Source organism: Magnolia sinica, chromosome 5 (assembly GCF_029962835.1).
Source record: "Magnolia sinica isolate HGM2019 chromosome 5, MsV1, whole genome shotgun sequence".
Lineage (NCBI taxonomy): Eukaryota > Viridiplantae > Streptophyta > Magnoliopsida > Magnoliales > Magnoliaceae > Magnolia > Magnolia sinica.
This window is the reverse complement of record NC_080577.1, coordinates 1,498,601-1,520,959: the sequence shown is the minus strand read 5'-3', so window position 1 is coordinate 1,520,959 and position 22,359 is coordinate 1,498,601. Positions and strand designations below refer to the sequence as shown.

The following is a 22,359-nucleotide window of genomic DNA, read 5'->3' as shown; positions in this document are numbered from 1 at the left end:
CAATAGGTGATGACTACATGGTGCAAAAAACAGCCCTATCTACTCATCAGGTGGGCTACACATGAAAGTCAATGTATAGCATTGATAAATAGTAAAATACAAATGTGGGGCTCCATCCAAATTGAAGGTCTATTCTTGATGGAACATAGCCCAAAAAGCAACTAAATTGGACAATAAAGTCATTAGTCCAAATTCAGTAAGCATTATCATGATGTGCGGCCCACATCTTTCCACAGCATGCACGTACTCTCTCTTCCGAAAAGTGGGCCCAAGGTGAGTAATCCAGACCATTTAGCATGTCGTGCCTTCCAAAGATCATGGTTAAGAGACTGGGCCCTGAGTCCAGTAGCAACTTGGCTGCTTTGACTTGTCTGAGCCCGTTTACACCCCTAGTACTGATACTTTGGAGATGGCAATGGGTCAGGTCAGTGTCATCGCAAGCCCGACCGGACCCTTTAATAGTAATTGAATAGGTCTCGTACAACCCAGCTCATGCCCAGCCCGGATCAATTAATGAATGCATACATTTAATACGGACATCACATTTGTGTGTTGATGGTTATTTTGTTGTGGGTTTTGGGCCAGGTCGGGTATGGTCATCTCGCCTAGCCCACCGGAAACCTATATGGGCGGGTCAGGTTGGCTAGGGTTCAACCCAGGTCCAATGCATTTATTTTAACTGCCGTCATTTTATAGCATGCGACCTGCTACCTATTTAACATTGCCTGAACCCACCACAAAACTGGGTCAGGCCAGTTTTTGCTGGGTCCACCCGACTCATTGCTACCCGATATTATTTCCAAGGTAACACATTCACAGATCTTCTAGCCTGGAGTATTTAGAGAACTGAACCTGTTGGGCCGGATTTGGGCCTGTACCGCAAGGCCCGCAATTTAGCCCAGCTGACTTGAACCGGTTGGGCAATTAAAAGAAGAGAAATGATACAGTGCTCAAACGCGGGAAGATTTTGGTGAGGCCCTACGAATGAACGGCCCGGATCACCAGAAAAACACATTTTAGTTTGGTTGGCCATCATCGAAATAAAACCGGTCAGTTACCGGATCTCCATAAATTGCCGGTCGAAAGATCCTTTTACAAAACGCCACACCATATGTTAAAGAGGACTGCTACTTGCACTCGCTACGCGTGGAACATCCGTGTGTAATCTAGGCCGTTCGTTAGTGATCCCAGACATGTAATGACCTCTAAAAAACCAACTGATAAGATCATCAGGTGGACCACAACGGAATAAAATACATCGAGAAATTGACCAATGGTTCAAATTCTCTGTACATCGGTGGGCCCAACAGATGACTATATTTAGCTGATTTTAGATGCATGAAATCTACATGCTGAGGATGACATGGAGAGCTGCTCCGATATTACACACGCGTGTTTCATTTACACGTGTGAGGCGATTGCAATTTCAAAGTATACTTTTTGCGAGTGCATTCAGTCCTCGTTTTTCCTCCGTCGCTATTCGGGATCTAGCGTGTGTCGTCGCACATTTGGACCCACTTTCTCAGTATTCCCATGATCGTAACCGTTCACGTTATGGAATCTATACTATGATTGCCATTTCATAAAATTTGCTTTGAAAGGATGATTGTGATCATCAATATATTTAGACAAATGAAAAACAATAAAAAGAAAGTTTTAATGGCTTGAATTTAACTTTTAAAATCAAAATATAGGATTTTTCAATGAATCGTAATTATAGAAAAATATATTAATATAGTAATAACTGTAAAATGGACGGTTCAAAGAAATATAAAATCTTATCATGTGGGCCCTAGTGGGTGGCCTCATACAGTTTATTCTCAGTCGCGACAGAGGCAAGTATGAATGGCCGCCATCCCGACAACTTGTTCATTAGAGTTGCTTTTTTCCCTCTTCTTTTCAAATCCGAGAGAGAGAGAGAGAGAGAGACAGAATGAGAGCGAGGAGAAAAGCAAAAGGGCAAAAGAGAGAAAACCTCCTCCTCTCCTACTCTCTCTCTCTCTCTCTCTCTCTCTCTCAATACCCTAGGTTTTTTTTTTTTCGTGGTGAGGAGAAATGCCGAGGGAGATCATAACACTGCAGGTAGGGCAATGTGGGAATCAGATAGGGATGGAGTTCTGGAAGCAGCTCTGCCTCGAACATGGCATCAGCAAAGAAGGAATCCTGGAAGATTTTGCCACACAGGCATATTTCCTTTTCCACATTTCTTGATTTCTTCTATTCTTCGATCCTTTCACTTCTCTCTCATTTCTAGGTTAACTTCTTATATCTGCCAAATGCTTTAAAATCGAGTTTAGTTTTGTGGAGATTTCTTGATTCTTCACCGATGCATCTCCTTATAATTCCCGCTCACGATCCAACGTCACGAACATGGCTTGCACCGGTGCCAATTGTCGGATTGGAAATGCTAATATGCAGCTCTCTGCATTAGCGTTCTGGCGATCGGGACTTTTTTTTTTATTATTACACACGCACACACACCCCCACACACTCATGCTGTAGTGGTATTTCACCACCTATGGATACTCGAACCCTTGACCGGGTGTTGAAACTCCTGAGAATCTACCACCGGAGAAAGAGTAAGGATCCATGGTGATTGGGACTGTTGATATGGTGGGCCACTGTGTAGATGGGCTATGGGATGAAAATCGCAGGGATCGGACCACTCTGAGCATTCAGTTATTGTAAGTTTTTCTAGCGAGCCCCTGATTGGCTGGATATCACAGTCTGATCTCCTTGACCCTTTTTTTTTTCTGCATACAGGCTATTCATGTGTTTAGACGGCATGTTTGACGTGTGTACTTCAGAGGATGGGAACTGCATAGGACTTCTATGCAGCCACTTGCATATTAGCATTTCCTCATTACACAAATTATATTGCAGAAGTGACACCTCATTCAACTCATACAAGAGAACATGTAGAGGTGGGGTTTTGATACAGTGCTCCCAACCAGAGTCCTGTAGGGGTGGGTTTTTTGCAGCCTGGATTTCATCTGAGATGATTATTATTTCTGCCTTACAGAAGCTATGACCTAATAATCATGTGTCATTAATGATCCTAACCTTTGACTCTTGGACTTGAAGATGAGCTATTCAAACCTTTCAATGTTCCAAGTTCAAGAAGTGTTTCTTAGGATGACCCCTATAGCATAGACTCCAGAATATGAATCATCACCCTTATCATCATTTACGCCTTATCCCAACTAATTGGGGTTAGCTACGTGAATCCTTTTCAGCCATTCCACTCTATTGAGGGCCATAACTTCAGTTATACCATAGGTCATCAATTCTTTTCTTAGTACCTCCACCTATGTCCTTTTGGGCCTTCCCATTGCCCCTTTTAGAGCCTTCAATTTGTATGAACTCACTCCTTCTAAACAGCGCAGTTCTTGGTCTCCATTGCACATTACCATATCATCTAAGTCTACTTTCCCTCATCTTATTACCTATTGATGCTACTCCTAAATTCCGGAATACATTCATTTCTAATTCTATCCTTGTCTTGCTACTCGTCCATCTCAACATCCTCGTTTCAGCTTCACATCCTATGAACATGTTGTTCCTAACTACCCAACATTAGTTCATATTATCATCCAATATTCAATCTGGCAGTGAAAACCCACCCCTATAGGGTAGTTGTGGTATGATCCTATCAAAACCCGTAGAGGTGTGACTCACATGGTTACCTAATTTGTTCGATTCTAGCATGAAGTTACATAATCTGCCTGATTCTATTATGATATTCACATTTCAATTTGTCCTAATCCATAAACAAAGTGCTTTATTCAAACAAAAAGAAAAGGGTAATCAAGCGTCAAAGAAGGAAAAGTTGCGAGGCTTATACATGGTTTCAATGTCATAGTTTCTCCTATATAAAAGATCTCAGAAAAGAAATCCTACATTTCCCATTATTGTTTGAAAATGTCCAAAATATCCTTAATTCCTTATCCTGCATAAAGATGATATCTAACCAATTGTCATTCTGGGCATTTTCTAGAGCAAATGAATCTAACAAACAAAGATGTTGGTGGCTACATCTTGTTGTTCTTGTAGGCCAATGTTGAGATGGAACAATGGAGAAGCAAGGGTAGAGAGAGAAAGGAGGAGAAAGGAGGAAGAGAACGTGAATGAGATGCTTAGGTTGTGAAACCCTACCCCTCTCACCTATTTATAATATTAGAAAATGTGTAGGGCCCTATGGGTCTTATTACATGGATTGGGCCCAATGGGCCTAATTCCTTTCAACAAAAGAAAGTTGAAGAACGAATAATGGAAGCCGACCCATAATTAACTGGGTTCATTTGAAAGTTTCAATCCAGAATTGTAAATCCAGGCCTAATACAAACCAAGCAAACCAGGGATTCTGCTAACCTAGGTGACTCTTGAGCAAGAACCCTGGGTTTTTTGCCATCTAAGGCTATTAATTCTTCTTGGCTTTCTCTAGGTGATCAGTTGCTTACATTCTCTTCGTGGTTCGAATCTTGCTAGTGGAAGGTGTTAGGTTTGGGTTTTGGAAAACAATCTAGACTATATGCTGTTAGACAGACAAAAAAGGAGAATGAGAACTTTTTGGATTTTGTAGTAGTCGAGGCACGATTTGCAATCACTCGGCTTGAAGTTGAATCTGCCTCCTTGGATGAAGTCCCTTAGTGCAACCAGAATCTTGGACAGTCAAGCTCCAGGATGCAATGACTACTGCCCGATCGCAATGTGCACACATTGCAACAGCCCCGAACCGCCTTGTAGGTTTTGACCCAAATAGAAGAGAATTAAAAACAGTAAAGAGTTGCAGAGATTCAAGAGAGAAGAAATGTAGATTTTAACTCTGGAGAACTGAAGTCTTTAAATAGATTTAGAACAGAGGTGTAATCGCACCCTTTGGGAGAGGGCACGACCCTTGAGCCTAAAGAGACATTACCATTGGGCCTTCAATAGATATGGCTATAACAAACAAACAAACAAAAAAAAAAAAAAACAACAACAACAACGAAGGGACACACATGCCATGTGCCATGGCCAGGGCCATTGGGCCTGAGGAGACATTACCATTGGGGCTTCAACAAATATGACCGTAATGAAAAAAAAATTAAAAGAAAGGACACATACACAACGTGCCACAGCCACTGCCCGGCACGTGCACATTTCAAAGAGATGGTGCACACCCAAAATTCTCGTGTCCCTTGAAGGCCCGAGCCTCCTAATTCAACTCATACTTATAAATTACTTAGAAATCTTGTAGATTTCTAATGTGGGACTAAAAGAGAAGCAATGTAAAGTGAAAGGAACTTGGCCAAAACGTTTTGAGGGAAAGATGTGAGGGGAAATTTTGAAACACAGTTTTCTTTTTCTTTCTTCTTCTTCTTTTTATCTTAAACTGCTTTCTAAAACACAATAGAAGGTCAACAATACATGGAAATCTTGGTGTTGGAAGTTGAGGAAAGTGAAAGGAATAATATGATTATAGGGCTCTTTACACGTGGGACGCAAGAGAAGATGGATGGTAGCACGTGGCACATGTGGGGCCTAACCAAAGATGGACAATGTCTCATTTGGCACATTGGCACATGTGGCGTATGTGAGGCGGTTGAAAAATGGATGGTGGCACATTTGGGCTTAACCCTTGAGAAACCCATTTTCATTTCACCTTGGGAAAATGCCTTTCTTAGTGGTGGAGAAGGGTAAATAAATTTGACAAAGATAGAAAGTGGGAAATGGGGTTTTCCACTAATTCCCAGAAAGAAAGGCTTAACAAACAACGGAAAGTGAGTTTCACAAGAAACAATGTTTCCTTTCCCCTCCTTTCCATGAATCCAAACAGGCCCTTAGTAGAATTTGCTATTTTGTGTTGAATTGGAAATAAAGATTGGCAAAACAGGGATTGTAATGCCAATCCCAAATGGCTGTGACAAGGCTATGATGATAATGATAAAAATTAGAAAGGAGCTCTTTAGTATAAATGCAAGTATCCTTTCATGATTTTTGGAAATTATTTGCGAGTAGAAATCCTTAAAATTGTGAAATATTTTTCTTGTCTTTTCCTGAGCCAGAGGCAGTGTTACTGAGCGAATTGGTCATTTCTGTTTCTACCTTCTTCATTGATGGGGCAGTTTCTGCATTTTGATTTTGATTTGTGAGGGTTGATTTCTACATTTTTTGCTCAAGATTTCTAGCAGATTAGTTATTGAAACAACTATTTGAACTTCTTTTTTCCTTGTGCAGTTTCTAATTGTCGAATGCTGACTTTAAGCTGTTAATATGCATTTCCCCTATAATATTATTCAAACAGATTGCTTTGTAGGCTTAAAGAGCAGTTTTATTTTATAACCACAAACACAAAACTTTAGATCTGGTTGATATCTTATATGAGATGCTGCAGGGAGGTGACAGGAAAGACGTATTTTTCTATCAAGCTGACGATCAACACTACATACCTCGAGCTCTTCTGATAGATTTAGAGCCCAGAGTTATTAATGGCATTCAAAACAGTGAATACCGGAATCTCTACAATCACGAGAACATATTTGTCTCAGATCACGGAGGTGGCGCAGGAAATAATTGGGCTAGTGGGTATCACCAGGTTTGTTATTAGGATCCTACTTGTTCTTGAATAATGCCTCAATGTATCCATTCCATTAGATTTAGAAACCCTTCAGCAACAAAAGGCAGTTGTGAACTCAAACCTGTGAGATGTATAATTCATATTATGTTCTTTACTGCACATTATTTCAAGAACATCATAAGTCATTTGTCTTTTAGATTTGCCTAATTTATGATTACATGTAATCAGGGAGAGCAGGTTGAAGAGGATATAATGGACATGGTTGATAGAGAAGCTGATGGAAGTGATAGCCTTGAGGGTTTCGTTCTATGTCATTCAATAGCTGGTGGGACAGGCTCAGGTTTGCCCTTTGCGTTTATAAATGTTTCTTTAATCTCCTCCTTTCCCCTCGCATCATCAAGTCTTCTGTCCTGATTCTTACACATCTGAGTATTGGTTGATAAGCTTTTCTGCACACACCATAAGCTCTTACCATGGTATCTGCATATGCCATATTGCATCTCTATAGTCTATCCTTTCCGCAGCAGATTTGGGTAAATTCTTGCTATCGTGTCTTTTGCTCACCTGATCTGCTATATGACATAATGTGTTGTACTGTAGTCTCTAGATTCTCTACACACTTTTCTACACCTAAGAGAGCCTATGTGCTATCCAAAAGTGGAATTAAGGGCCAATTTGGAGCTTGCAGTGAAAACATTCCATGGTAAGACACCTTCTAAAGATTATGCTATTGTTATGGCCAGTTCCAGATCAGTAGCTGACCTTTTGGTATAAAGTGTAGAGGAGCTAAATGTTTTTCCACTTTTTATCCCGATAAAAAACAACTCCTTTGTTGACATGACTACATGATAGCACAATGATGGGGCATTTTTATCACATTATATTTTCCCCAACAGCTCCGAATGAGCCCTAACATGTTGCGTGTGTAGGGGATACAGAGTTTCTGATGCCCTGAGCTGGAAGTTGAATAATCCTTCTGCTTCTGTACCCCTAGAATCATCTGTTATCTATAGACACCCGAGATGCACATCATTTTATGGATATCAGGCAAAACAGTCAGCTTTATGATGCATTTACCTTGGGTCTATTGGATTCAGATGTTTTTATAGAGCTGTAAACCTCATGAACATATCCTCCCTCCAGCCTTAGTAGTGCATGCACTCACCTTCATACATGCATGGGATGGTAGATTTGGTTTATCATGCATAGCGATTCCATTTATGTATTTACCTAATCTGGATGCCATCTCACATTGTTTTGTTTCTTCTAGAAATTACATTGAAATGGCTTGCAGCTGCTAGATGGACCATTCACTGTTACATGGATAACTTCAACTGGACATCTACTGTCCTATCTTTCATGGGTGTATAATATGCGCTCTTCAAATTTTTATTTATTTATTTTTTTGGTTGGGAACTGTTTCTAGGGGTGTTAGTTGGGTTCTAGGAAATTTTTGTTGAAATAGCAAGAAGATGTTTTTTTTTTCTTTCTTCGGAAGCTATGTAGAATCATTTCTCCTTATGCCAAATTTCTAGGGGTGTTACATCTGCACGCTCATTTACACATGTACACGGTATCTTATCTCTATATGGGTAAGTAGGTAGTGTTCGAATTATCTCCGATATTATCAAATTATCTCCAATGTTATCTTTATCTCCAGCTAAAGGATACTGATAACGTTGGTAGTATTAGAAATTCCAGGTATTAGCAATGTATCGCTAAGTATCGCCAACGTATCAATATTGCTAATATAATCGACAATTTTTTCAACTATGTAAATTCTAGGTGTCGGTTGTTAGAGGTGGGCAATCCTGACCCGATCTGGTGGATCCAACTAGATCCGACCCGATCCGAACCGATCCGACGGCCTGGATTGGTGCGGATCGAGTAGGGTAGTCCAGATCCGAAAGCGTTTTGGGTCGAGTTCGGATCCATACTTACTCGGACCGATCCGACCTGATCCAGAGATGTATGTGTTTCATCCATTCTGTTCATCCATTTTACAGATCATTTTAGGGCTTTATACAAAAAAAAATGATAGGGATATAAATCTCAGGTGGATCGCACCACAGGAAAACAATAATGATTGGATATCCACCATTATAATCCTCCTAAGGCCCCTTGTACTGTTTATTTGACATCTAATCTATTGATTAGGTCATAAGGACCCAGATGAAGGGAAACAATAAATATCAGCTTGATCAAAAACTTTTATGGCCTCCAAAACGTTTTTAATGGTCAACGTTCATTCAACACTATTTCCTATAATGTGGTCCACTTGAGATTTCGATTTACCTCATTTTTTTTCCTCATAACATAAAATGATCTATAAAATAGATGGAGGGCATGGATGAAACACATACATCATGGTGGGGCCCACAGAGCACCAACCACCAGCCATTGGCTGGTGGCAAGGGGAGTAGCCAGTCCGTTTCCAGTACAGGTACTGGCGTCTGGCGCTCCTCGAGCTCCGAGTTGTACGAACGGTTCAAAGGAGATCAAAGTTATATGGGCCCCACAGTGATGTATTTATTATATCTACACCGTTCATATATTTTTAGAGATCATTATAGAGCAATATCCAAAAAATAAATAATATCCAAAGATCATCTGCACCACACCACAAATAGCAGTAGAGAATGATTTTCACCGTTAAACAATTCGTGTGGTCCACTTAATAGTTAGATCTGTCTTATTTTTCATCTCAAGCCTTAAGACTAGCTCGCTGAATGGATGGACGGCTTGGATATAACACATACCCCATGATCAGACCCACATAACTCGCTAACGTCGATAAAGAAGTCACCCTGTGCAAGCTGTGCTTGCGTGAAAAGCAAGTCACTGCATTTCGTGCAGTGCACGTCAAAAGCCCAATAAAAACATGTATATGGTGGACTAAAAGTTCTTTCAGAGCCATGTAGGGCCCACCTTGATGTATATACTTTATCTAAGCCGTTCATCCATTTTGACATATTATTTTAGGCCTTGAGCACAAAAAGACGGTATATTAAAGGCTGAAGTGGACCACACCACATGAAACAGTTGGATTAAATTCATACGATCCGAATCATACCCAACCCGATCTGACTCGGTTTCCATGACCGAGTCGGACTCGGTTCGGGTCAGGCCAACCATGCATCGGATCGGTCCGAGTCAGGTGACCCGAATTCGGTCTCGGATCAGATTGAGTTCGAGTCAATCCATTGGGATTTCAGATCGGATCGAGTTGGACCTAATCCGATCCGATCCAGACCGATGCCCAGCTTTATCGGTTGTATTGCCAATGCATCAATATCGCCAATGAATCACCAATATTTTCGACTATGTAAATTCTAGGTAATGCTTGTATCATAAGTGTATCAACGATATTTCAATAATATTGCCAACGTATTGATATCATCAAATTTTTGTTTATTAGAAAAATTTTTCTTTCAAAATTTTTTTCATGGGCACATGGTTGTATGTAGTGTTCAATTTATCATTGATTATATAGATAATATCTCGATATTATCGATATCACAATATGCGCGATATTGAGACCACAATGTTTCGTTTCCTTTCCAATTATTGATGATTTCTTGGTGAAACATCAAGTGTTGTTGATATTTTGCAATATTGATGGATGTTTGGAAGGTTGGATGGTTAAATAAATCAGATGGGATGGTTGGTCTGATTTCTTACAACAACACATGCTTTTAAGGCCCCATTAAATGGTTCGGTTCACAATCTGTTGTCAGCCTGGCATGGGATCAAGGTAGGAAAAAAAAGATCGCGCCTTTGGAGAATGGCTATCCTAGCTATCTGGTGGTCTGTATGGGAAGAAAGAAACGGTAGATGCTTTAACAATATGTCCAACTCCGCGGAATCTGTTTCTTCTAGGGCTAAGGGTCTCCTTATTGAATGGGCTATTAATGTTTCTTTTTTGAAGGACTTTGACCTTCTCTTTTTAGGTGTCTAGCTGAATCTGCTCCCTCAGCAGATTTTTTTCTTTTCTGTATTTCCGTTTCTTTCTCTAATATATTTTCCGTTGCTTCTAAAAAAAATAAAAAATAAAAAAATCTAAATATGCAAATATGTACATTTTAACATCCCCTGAAGTTTCGCTGAATATTCCACTGTTTTCCCATGTTTCCCCACATTTCCGGTTATTAGTGATATCGATATTGTCCCTGTATCCTTGGCCAGCGAAACTTGTAGTGATACTGATACTTCGAATACTGCAAGTAGGAAAAATAGGTAATTTGGCCTACCAGATGTTGGCAGGCTATTGTTGCATGAGATGAGTCACCATTGAGTTCACGAACTGGCTCACTCCCTAGCATTAGGATTTGGAGAGTGCTTGAGGTGGTTAATTGATGCATTTTCTGTCCATAATTGTCAATTTTTCCCACATTTTCTTTAGTTAGTCAATATTGCTTAGGTATCTTGTTGATGTTAGCTAACTTCTATGTAAGTCTTTATATCTGGGGCCCATTTTTTTATGTATAGCTTATAGAACCTACAAGTAATAGCATTACTGCTCCATTTTCATTAGTATATTGCTATCTTATTTTCATTTGTCTTTTTCTGCCTTTTTGATCATTTATGAGCCATAAGAAATAGTAGGAATTCCATAATAATATGTATTCATTATCTTTGTGCAACATCTTTTGTCTGCTTCTATTTCGTGGTTTGCTGGAAATTCTTTTGCTTCTTTAGTTTGGCTGCCTTGTCAGTTCATGGCCTTCATCTTTACTGTTTGCCCTTTGTAATCTGCATTCCATCTCCAGGCTCCAAGTCCTTTGTAATTGATTTTATACTTTTCTTGTGATGAGGGAAAGGTGCCTCCTCTTCGCAAAATTTATTAGACGGCATTTTGTTATAGGATATGCATGATTATGTTCCTTCTTCCTCTCTAGCTTTCATTGGGTCTGTTGAGGGGTGTTTAGGGTGAGCGATTCATTTCACATTTGTTCATGTTTGGTGTATCTACTATTAACATGCTTAGTTAATTTCTCGGATCCATGAAGCAACTATGACTGGAAGAATTGAATCCTCTATTTCAAAAACATTATGTTGAGGTTAATGCTTAAACATTGAATATGAGGACTCGTGACCAATTTTGGTGATTATGGTATTAGTAAGTAGAATCATTCTACCATTTGCCCAAATTTTGGGTTTAGAATTTGGGACCTATGACCAAGGTATTCCATAACGGTGGCTGTGGCCATAATGGCCACTGCCGTTGCCGTTATGACACGGCCACCATTATGGTTTTTCATTTGTTTTAAAAAAAAACTGTTTTGGCCCCCTTTAAGGGCCATCTTTTCTGTAATGGTTGTTTGGGCTCCGTAAGGTGTAACGGTTACCACCATTATCGTTACATAATGGCTGTTACATAACTGTTTTGGCATACCTTGCCTATGACCTATCTCTCTCATGCCCACGGTGAATGTTGTTGAGGTTATTCTAATTAGTGTGGTAAGTTAGGAAAGAATGATGATAGGTATTGTGCTTGTTAAATAGGAATTTAGATCTAATTCAAAGATTCATTTGAGTGAAGAAGGTTAGGGGCAGTGTTTTAAGTATCGACGATATCGGCCAATATATCCCACGATATATCTTATATCCCACATGTGCGATACGAAACGCACAAGTAATGCAATATATCCCACATGTTCAATCCGGTGAACATTTTTTCAATCCTTTTTTCTATAAATCATGTTAAATCAGTGTCAAATTGTTACAAATCCATGATTTTTCATGTTTTGCATGAAAAATAATGAATTAGGAGCTTCAATTTTGAGATTTTAGGAGATGGGCCGAGTTGCGAAAAATTGAAAAAAAAAAATCAAAAATTTCCAATTTCTCACAAATTGGTTGCAATCTGTGTCCAAACATAAAATCAAACATGTATGATTTATGTAACCTTATCTAGTAATTCTTCTTATTGCTTATGTTTCCACACGCCTTCTTAAATTTATAAATTATATGAATAGACTTTGAATATATTTGCATCAATTCAGTTAGACAACCCATAGATTAAGACCCCATACAAAGAAAACCTATTATGTGCACTTTATTTTTTTTAAAAATAATGTTTGGATTTATAAGTGTGTATTGATGTCTTTTTTAACAATCACTGAAGTTTCATTGAAAACTTTGACCAATTTCCCAATGTTTCCCCATGTCTCCAACAACAGCGATACATTACACGATACAACCGATATATCCTGTGCGATAACCGATACGTATCTGTATCCCAAGGGTGCAATACATAACGCAATACCGATATTTCGAACACTGGTTAGGGGTGAAGGTATTCCATAACGAAAATGGTGGGCCCCTATAATGACCATTATGTTTTTTGAAAACAACCTATTTCGGCCCTGTAATGGCTGTTACGGGACCATCACAGGTCATTTTTCCATAATGGCCGTTACGACCCCATAACACGTTGTCATTACGATTCTGTAACGCGTAACGGTTACCACCGTTTATTGTTACATAATGGACGTTAAGTAACTATTTTGGAATACCATGGTAGGGGTGGCAATGATTGGGTTTGGGCCAGGTTGGTGTCAGACAAATCTGACCCATTATCAAACGGGCCAAGAATTCTTTGCCGAAACCCGACCCACAACACATTACCCTCTAACCTGATCCAACCCACTTAAAATTCATCAAGCCCGATTCAATCTAAACCATTTAATTGTAAATGGGTCAGGCTCAACTGACCCAACCAAACCTGCCACGACCCAACTCAAGTTTAAGAATGGAATATGACACTAAAGCTATGCACAACTACTCCAGTTAGTGGATATGTACGTACATATAAAATCCACCTACACTTGTCTTTATTTTGATTCAGGTTTTGGGTCGGGTCGGGGCATGTAGCTGAACCCATTGGTAACTTATATGGAGGGTTGGGTCGGGCAGGGTCCCAATCCCGACACATTTACTTAAACAAATCACATTTCTAGCCCAAGCCAAACCTGCTATCCATCTAGCTTGGGCTGAGCCTGCCTTAGAAGTGGGTCGGGCAAGTTGACCTTGTGGGCTGACGCGACCCATTGCTGCCCCTAGAGTGAGGAATTCGTGATTTGTCATGGTACAGTCCATATTATTGTGGATCCTCATCATGATACGTTTGAAAAGCCATAATGGAAGCTAAAAAGGGGTGCTACTGTAATTTGAACTTTTCCAAGTTGCAGATGCCTTCGATCAGTTGATAGCATAGAATGGATGTTTTACAGATATTTGTTGTTTTAGTTGTGTTGGTATCATCTGAAAAACTTTCAGGATCTGTAGCATCCATAGTAGAAAAGTAACATATTCCCTTTGTGTTGACAATCAAAACCTTGTTCAATATGCAAGGTGTCTCCAGATGCCTTTTACACTTCACAGATCATTGCTTTTGCTGTCTTCACATTTATGAGGGATTTTATCATGCATCCTGTTCTTCTTTTTAAGTAAACTCAACTGAAGTATTTCTTCCTACTTTGCACTCTCTCTTCTTCTTTTTTACTTTTCTTTTCTTTTTCTGTGTGTGTGTGTGTGTGTGTTTTTTTTTTTTTTTGGGCATGACACCCATCTATTGCTTTGGTGCAGGAATGGGTTCATATCTTTTGGAGACCCTAAATGATCGTTATAGCAAAAAGCTTGTTCAGACATATAGTGTATTTCCCAATCAGATGGAGACGAGTGATGTTGTGGTCCAGCCATACAACTCGCTTTTGACTCTCAAACGACTGACTCTAAATGCTGATTGTGTTGTTGTTCTTGACAACACTGCACTAAACAGGATTGCTGTGGAACGCCTTCATCTAAGTAATCCTACCTTTGCACAAACAAATTCATTGGTTTCTACTGTAATGTCCGCAAGCACTACTACTCTTCGGTATCCAGGATACATGAACAATGACCTGGTTGGTCTTCTTGCCTCTTTGATCCCAACTCCGAGATGCCATTTCCTAATGACAGGGTATACGCCACTCACTGTGGAGCGTCAGGTAAGATTTCAAATTTAGTAAGAGGTCTACTTCCTAACATTATCCTATATTGCTGTTGAATTTGTCTATTCTATAGTAATTTAATTAATAATCTTTCCCGTGAAGAACGGTGTTAGATATATGGGCTCGGAAGCTGTTAGAAACCATGACTCTCATGTGAATACATGGTCATTAGTTGTGTAGGGTTTACAATTTCAATAATGGTGTTCACAATTACACAATGCAACACCATGATATATGGTATTTATTTATTTATTTACTACATAGGTTCAGCATGTTCATCACATTGGGTCCTAGGATTGCATATTGTTTACCTTATATTGCTGCTTCTGATAGCACCCATACATGCCTTTGATGTTTTTGGTTGCTGGTCAGGGTTTGAACTGTTTGCTTCAATTGAGAAGAATTAGGTTTTACCCTGGCATGCACTTTTTACAAAGAAATTTTCTTTTTTCTTAAAATGTTTGTTATGTTATCTAGTGCCTAGAAAAAAACTGTCATGATTATTTTAGATAGGTACATCTGTGTGATGTAGTCCCTTCTGTTCTGGCAGGCTAATGTGATTCGCAAAACAACTGTACTAGATGTTATGAGAAGACTTCTACAGGCAAGATCATGGCATTTTGAAATGTTTCTTTATTGCTCTTGCATGCTCTGAATAGACATTTTTGTTTGGTGTTTCACAGACAAAGAATATCATGGTTTCGTCCTATGCTCGAACAAAAGAAGCAAGCCAAGCAAAATACATTTCAATATTAAACATCATACAAGGAGAAGTGGACCCTACTCAGGTAAGTCTGAAAGTGTTCTTATATATATAAAATTTATTTATTTACTTACACACACATGTTTCATGTATAATAAGTTCATTGTGTATCAAAGACCAAGAACTGCACTGGTTAGGAGTGAATTGTTTCAAGTTGAAAGTTGTAAAAGGGCAAGGGGATGGTCCCAAGGGACATGGGGTGACATGGTAAGAAAAGATTTGATGACCTATGGTTTAACTAAGAATATAGTCCTTGATATAGTGGAATCGTGGAACGAGATTTGTGTAGCTGACCCTAATTAGGTGAGATAAGGCTTACATGATGATAATGATGATGTGATAGGGTCATCTTACGAAATCCATCCAATGTAAAAGAAAGAAAAGATAACATACCTTGCTTTTTATGGAACTTTTATTTGCAAGTCTTATCTTGCCTCTAATTTTTATTTTTATTTTTTAATTTATTTATATATATATTTTTTTAAATCCTGAATCTAATCACCCCATGCATGGCTCAACCAAATGTCGCACAATCCTTTTTTCTTTTTTATTCTTAACCCAGATGCAAGTGCCCTCTATGGATAAAAGATGAGATTCGTGTTGGGAAACTTGTTTACCATTAACATAACTAACATATATCACCTTCACTGCCACAAGCGTGTCAAGAATCCTGAAACAAATGCATATCCAAAGCCACTTATCTGAAGCAAACTAGTTCACATCGCCACAAGCATGTCAAGAATCCTGATGATTGTGATGAAGACAGCAAATAATCAGTTTATATCCCTATTCATGTGTGGGTAACACATATCCATTGTCTATTGTTGGCAACACGAGTCTTGTTGTCAACTTATAACACATTCATTTCTTTACGTATTCTCATGGTATCTTTGCATATATACACACCGAGAATCTTGAATTGCTTCTTATCTTCTCTTCTTCTTCTTCTTTTTTTTTTTTTGGTGTCTGCTTCAAAGGTTTAGCTGGTTCGGACAAACTGGAATTTAGGAGTTTATTCTGTATATTCTAGATTGAACCATGAACATACAAGACCTCAGTCTCCAAAATCACATTCGCTGCATCAACATACCAGGATACATTGATTTTAACTACCTATTGTGGTAGGATTATATCATCATCATCTAATCTTTATCCCAAATAATTGGGATTGGCTACATGAATCATGTCCCTCAATTCCACTCTTACTCGTTGATTGTAATCAACCTATGTAATAGACTATTAGATAGCACTTGATTGTAATCAACCTATACAATAGTCTATTACATTGCACCTGTGGGAATTTTGTGCTGTCATTGCCGATCCCTGGCCCAGATAGAGGGTTTCATCAGGTTGGCAGCCTGCATCAAACTTATGCCATAAATTTCATCATGAATTTTTTAAATAAATGAGGTAGGGTTATATGCTGATGTGGAATGTTAATAAAATCCTACTTTCACTTGCCCAAAGAAGGGGAAAAAATCCATTCAAGGTGATTTATGGGGAAGTCGGAAGTTCTTTGTTCTTTCCCTTTTGAATGTCTGTCATTTATATTCTTTCTGTTTGAACGCTGTTTTTGATCTGTTCTAACCTTTCAAATATGCAGTACTTACAACAGCACTAACTTCTGATAATTTTTGAACTAGGTGCATGAAAGTTTGCAGAGAATACGTGAAAGAAAGCTTGTCAATTTCATTGAGTGGGGCCCTGCTAGCATTCAGGTTTATATCCACTAAAGCAAAGTTCAACTTGATTTAATTTAGTCCCTTCTGTCTCCTTTGTTGGGGGTATCACATCATTCACACGATTCTTTTGCAGGTTGCCTTGTCTAGAAAATCTCCATATGTTCAAACAGCTCATAGAGTAAGATCTTCTGCTGGTTTTCTTTAGTTCAATCTCTATTTGTATCCAACAGCTGTACTTAGTTGTTGACTTCTTGTACTCTTCCTAAAACTTAGCAACTTTTTTGAAATTTCATCCGGTCATGAATTTTGATTTTTAAACTCAACTGTTTTATTTCTTTTGGTTGGTTACCAAAATGCTTAAAATAAATATTTGAAGGATTCATTTTTTTAATGCTTCCACATGCTCTTTAATAGGTTAGTGGTCTGATGCTAGCAAGCCACACTAGTATAAGGCACCTCTTCAGCAAGTGTCTGAGCCAGTATGAAAAGTTGAGGAAGAAGCAGGCCTTTCTTGACAATTATCGGAAGTTCCCAATGTTTGCAGTAAGTTGCCTGCCACTGCCATTGTTGTTTCCAACTGCATTTTCCTATTTATTTATTTATTTATTTGAGAAGGTAAGCAATATATTTTTTTACTGATCAGAGGCCAAAGCCTAATTACATTTACTCATCTTTGATCATGAGATATTTTTTTTTCCCATTCTACCAGGACAACGATCTCTCCGAATTTGATGAGTCTCGAGAGATAATAGAGAGCTTGGTTGATGAATACAGAGCATGTGAGTCCCCAGATTACATCAAATGGGGGATAGAGGTGTGTTGCTGATGGAAGCTGACTGTCCATGTTATTTTATTTTTGATTTGTCAGCACAGTTTTGGTTAGGTGGGCATTTTTTGCAGGACCCGGATCAAGTACTCACTGGAGAAGGCAGTGTCTCGGGAACAGAGGACTCAAATATAACACTCTAAAGATGGCCAAGTAAGCGCCGATCAGAAAAAAAAAGGATGGTCAAGTAAGCGGTTCTCATCCTTTCCCAAGAAAGCTTTGTGGATAGATGTTGATTCTTCCGAAATGGCAGAACTTATCTTTGTTTTGTGATGATGGATTGCTGTAATGTATATGCTGTTTGATTTATCTCTAATCAATTCCAATCAAAATATAGTGCAGGTGTTTGCCGATATTTCACACTGCTGCATGCTTGTGTCACTTGGTATACAAGTTCTTGTAAGTACCTAGTCAATAAAGGAATTCATTCCTTTAAAAAAATAAAAATAAAAAGGTGATAATCCTAGGATTTTCACGGATATGTTTTAGGTGATCTTGTTGTATTGGGCACTTTTATCTCCAGAATCCCAACATATTGTATTCTCTTCACACAAACACCCATAAAAATTCATATAAGAAGTCATAATGCAAAAACTTTGTAAAAGAATAGGCTGTGTTTGGATGCACAAGTGAATCAAGTTGCAACCATCCAGCTTAATCCAAAGAAGAAGTGACAAGAAATTACTTCCTAGCATTAGATATTGAGCAATTAGCACTCCAAATTAAAGTCACATTCTTTTCAAGTCCTGCTTGAAAGTAACATGATTGCATTTTGGATCCTAGTTCCCCAAGTTATGCTTGGATCCAAATATTGAATTGGATGCCATTATTAGTCTAAGAAGTGGAAATAACCCAACTATGATCACCTTGCTTAGCTTTTATTTATTATTATTTTATTTATTTATTTTAAATCAAGGGACAGGCTCCAAATTGCAGTCACGTTACTATCAAGATGAACTTGAAAGAAACCTAACCTTGATCAGAGGGCTGCTTCCTCTCTTTAGTAGAGTTAATAGGTCAAAAAATCATATAACTGCATAAGGATGGCATGCTGCAAATGGGATACCTGTATCCACATTTTTTGAGTAATGGAGAAAGTACTTTCTTTCCAGTTTCCATGTCGGTATTAGTACCTGTTTTGGGCATTGTAGACAAAGCCTTAACTGTGTCCCACTAAGTGCTGGATGTCCCAATGTCCTGAGCTGGTGGGATACTTCTCTTCCTAAATTAATTATGGGAATGTTTCTGACCGGACGCGAAGCGATCAGAATGTTGATTTGTTAGTATGGAAAAAGGGAACCTTGTAATGCAGATCCTATTTTTTTCTTAACCTCATATGTACAGCAGTAATGGATATATCTGTATTTTGGGGCACATCAAAACAAGGTTTTGGTGTTTACTGATACATTGTGGCAACGGAATTGGTTATGAATCCTTGTTCTTTTTTTCTCTAATTTCCCATTGTCTCTCACTTGATTTGCAGTCATAAACGCATTATGGGATCTTCCATTTCCTTAGACAAACGCTTATCACAGCTACTATAAAAACCATGACATCATGAATGCTATTGTTTCTTTCTTTCAGGTGAAATCAAACGGATATCAATGTTGGCACGTGTGCCTCTGATAAGGCCATAGAGGGTAGGTGGTTTTGTTTTTAGGTAAAAATGACTAAATGCCTCTAGAAAAAATGATCACACACAACTTGGCATGTTAACATATTACGCTTTTTTGTTTCCCATTTTCCACTGACATTATTTGTGCATAACATCTGAGCCGTGCAAAAGGTGGCCCACATCATAAAGATCACCTGGGACAAAAACCAGAATGATTCCATTCATCAGAAAGGCTACACCGTTGAAATCAATGCACAGCCAATGGTCTGAATCAACGTATATTTGTGCCCACATGTGAGTGGATTGCTCAAGGTGATCCTCATGGTACGGTCCACACTTCTCACCGCCCATATAATCGACTGGGTGACACGTGAGGGGAAATTTAAAAATTAAAATAAAAAATGTTATAGATTAATTTAAGATACAACGTTGTATAATCTCTAGTCTATTTAATGAATGATAACCGTTATGATAACCGTTAAACAAAACGTTGGCATCTAGCCTTTCTAATTTTGACCATTCATCTCGGACCAGTTGCCAACTTTGGACTAGATCGAAACTATGCACTTGGTATCTCCGATAGTGAGTGGGCCGTAGTTCACAAAAAAGTTGTGATTCAATAGCCTATAACTCAAGTTGGTGGCCCACAAATGTACAATAGAAAACAAAATCCAGCAATGGATCCCATCCATTGAGAAAAGTTTCATTTCGTGGACGGTTAAGATTGCGCGAGCAAGTGATTTTTTTTCGGTGGACCAATCCAAGGTGTAGGAGGCAGGATCCGTGGTTTGGATCATCATACATATGCGAAAAACGTACGGTACAGAATGTAGAGGCACGAAATCCCGTGCCTCTGGGGGCAGTGGTTCCGCTCCTTGCTTTCAAAATACCGTTGGTATTTCGTGGTCCCCAACTGTCCAGCAATTAAAGCAGTTGCGCACATGCAAAAAGCCTTTGATGTTGACGCCTGCTGATGCAAAAGGAATAAAACAAAGGGAAGCTCATCGGAAGCGGATTGCGTACTGAGTAACTTCAGTACGTTAGCGCACTGAGTAAACTCTGTGGGGTCCACCGTGATGTATATATTTTATCCACTCAGTAATTCAATTTTACCAGATAATTTTAGGGCTTGAGCCCAAAAATGAATTATATCCAAACCTCAATTGGACCACACCACAGGAAACCGTGTGAATTTACCATCTACCATTGAAATTTTCTTGGGGGCCACAAGTTTTCGATCAAGATTGTATTTGTGTTTTCCCTTCATCCATATTTGTGTGATCTTATGAACAGGTTAGATGAGAAATAAACATCGCTGTGGGCCCTATAAAAGTTTAATTGGTGGATGTCATTATTACAACTGTTTCCTATCGTATGGTGCACTTGATCTTTGGGTATGATTAAATTTTGGTCTCAGCCCCTAAAATAAGATGAAAATTGGATGGACGGCCTGGATAAACCAGATACATTCAGGGCCCAACAGAGTTTACTGAGTACGATGAGAGCCTACTGAGTAACTCAGTACGCAATCCGATTTCAAGCTGGTCTGGGCCAACGGCACATTAATCAGTGTTAGTGTGCCATGGCCACGGACACATGGATGGCCAAATGATCAATCTGGACCGTTCATGTGGATTTCCTCTCCTTTCATTGTCTACCATGAAACAATCATTTTGATCGGATAACGGAAATCTTCCTAACAATAACCGTTGGTTACTCAAGCAATGGATGGATTATTGTAGTCACCAGACAAATATTATTGTAAGTGGACTTTTTCAAATGGACCATTCATATTGATGCATGGACGTTTTCCGATCCAAACCGTTCTTTTTTGTACGGATCTTGTATCTCACAAGCCGGGTGCGGATTGCATACGAACCCTGCCAGTACCGACGTCGCAACTTGTAGGTGCTCTGTGGGCCCCATCATGATGCGTGCGTTTTATCTACACCGTCCATCCATTATAGCATTTCATTTTAGGGAATTAGGCAGATCCAATTCTCAAGTCGACCACACCACAGGTAAAGTTGTGATTTAACGTCCACGGTGTAAAAAACTTATTCGGGCCACAAAAGCTTTCAATGGTAGGCATTTAATCACCAATTTTTTCCTCGGGAGTGGTCCACCTGAGCTCTGGATCTTTCTCATTTTTGGGCTCATGCCCTATAATGAGCTGGCAAAATGTATGAATAACTGGTATGCAATCCGCTTCCAGGAATGCAGTCAATGTACACGTGGTATACGTATATGTCAATCTGAAGTACTCAAATAATTGGCCCAATGTAGATGAGTTCATAAACCAAAAATATATTATTACGAGTTGTTTGAATGCATGTAAAGTCATTAAGTTATAATTCAATTATAGGTAATGTGATTACAAGTATAAAGTGTAATTCAATTATAGGTATCTGTTTGTTTTGTTTGATTTTAAGCTGTAATTTAATTATAGAAAATAATTAATTATGTTTGTATTAATTGAAATCTGCTTACATTCTATAATTAAGTATTCAAGCATGATAAAAATTGTAGTCAATTCTTCAAAAATAATCAAATAATATATAAAGTCTTCATGTAAGATAGATAAGTAGAATAAGCCCAACTTAATAAAGCCCATGACTGATTTTTGAGCCACATAAGTAAGTCCACTAATTCAAATTCGCTTTTATGACAAGAAACTATTAAATGGAATATTTCTGGTCCTGGGTACTCAAACTCTGCACCATCATTTGGGTTTGGGGAGTGGATTAGTTATTACCCGTATCTTGTGGCCCACCATGATTATATATTGTATATCCACACCATCCATCTGTTTTTCCATCCCATTTTAATGCGTGGTCCTAAAAATTAACAAGATTCAAATCTCAGGTGGACCACACCATAAGATGCAGTGCTGATTGAACATCTACCATTAAAAACTTCT

General features: G+C 38.8%; 1 protein-coding gene across 4 annotated transcripts; it reads left to right on the top strand.

The window, feature by feature from the left end:
- Positions 1-1,943: 1,943 nt before the first annotated feature.
- LOC131245068 (tubulin gamma-1 chain-like) lies at positions 1,944-19,817 on the top strand. Of its 4 annotated transcripts, none has more exons than XM_058244254.1 (12): positions 1,944-2,184; positions 6,377-6,577; positions 6,788-6,899; positions 14,150-14,550; positions 15,104-15,157; positions 15,237-15,341; positions 16,960-17,034; positions 17,132-17,176; positions 17,413-17,541; positions 17,708-17,812; positions 17,899-17,977; positions 19,409-19,817. In XM_058244254.1, the coding sequence occupies exons 1-11, from the start codon at positions 2,056-2,058 to the stop codon at positions 17,965-17,967; spliced, it is 1,425 nt and encodes a 474-aa protein (XP_058100237.1). In that variant the 5' UTR covers positions 1,944-2,055; the 3' UTR covers positions 17,968-17,977; positions 19,409-19,817. The 4 variants fall into 4 exon arrangements, with proteins under 4 accessions (XP_058100237.1, XP_058100236.1, XP_058100235.1 ...); XM_058244253.1 differs by having other exon boundaries at positions 17,899-18,011; XM_058244252.1 differs by lacking the exon at positions 19,409-19,817 and having other exon boundaries at positions 17,899-18,179.
- The last annotated feature ends 2,542 nt before the right edge of the window (positions 19,818-22,359 follow it).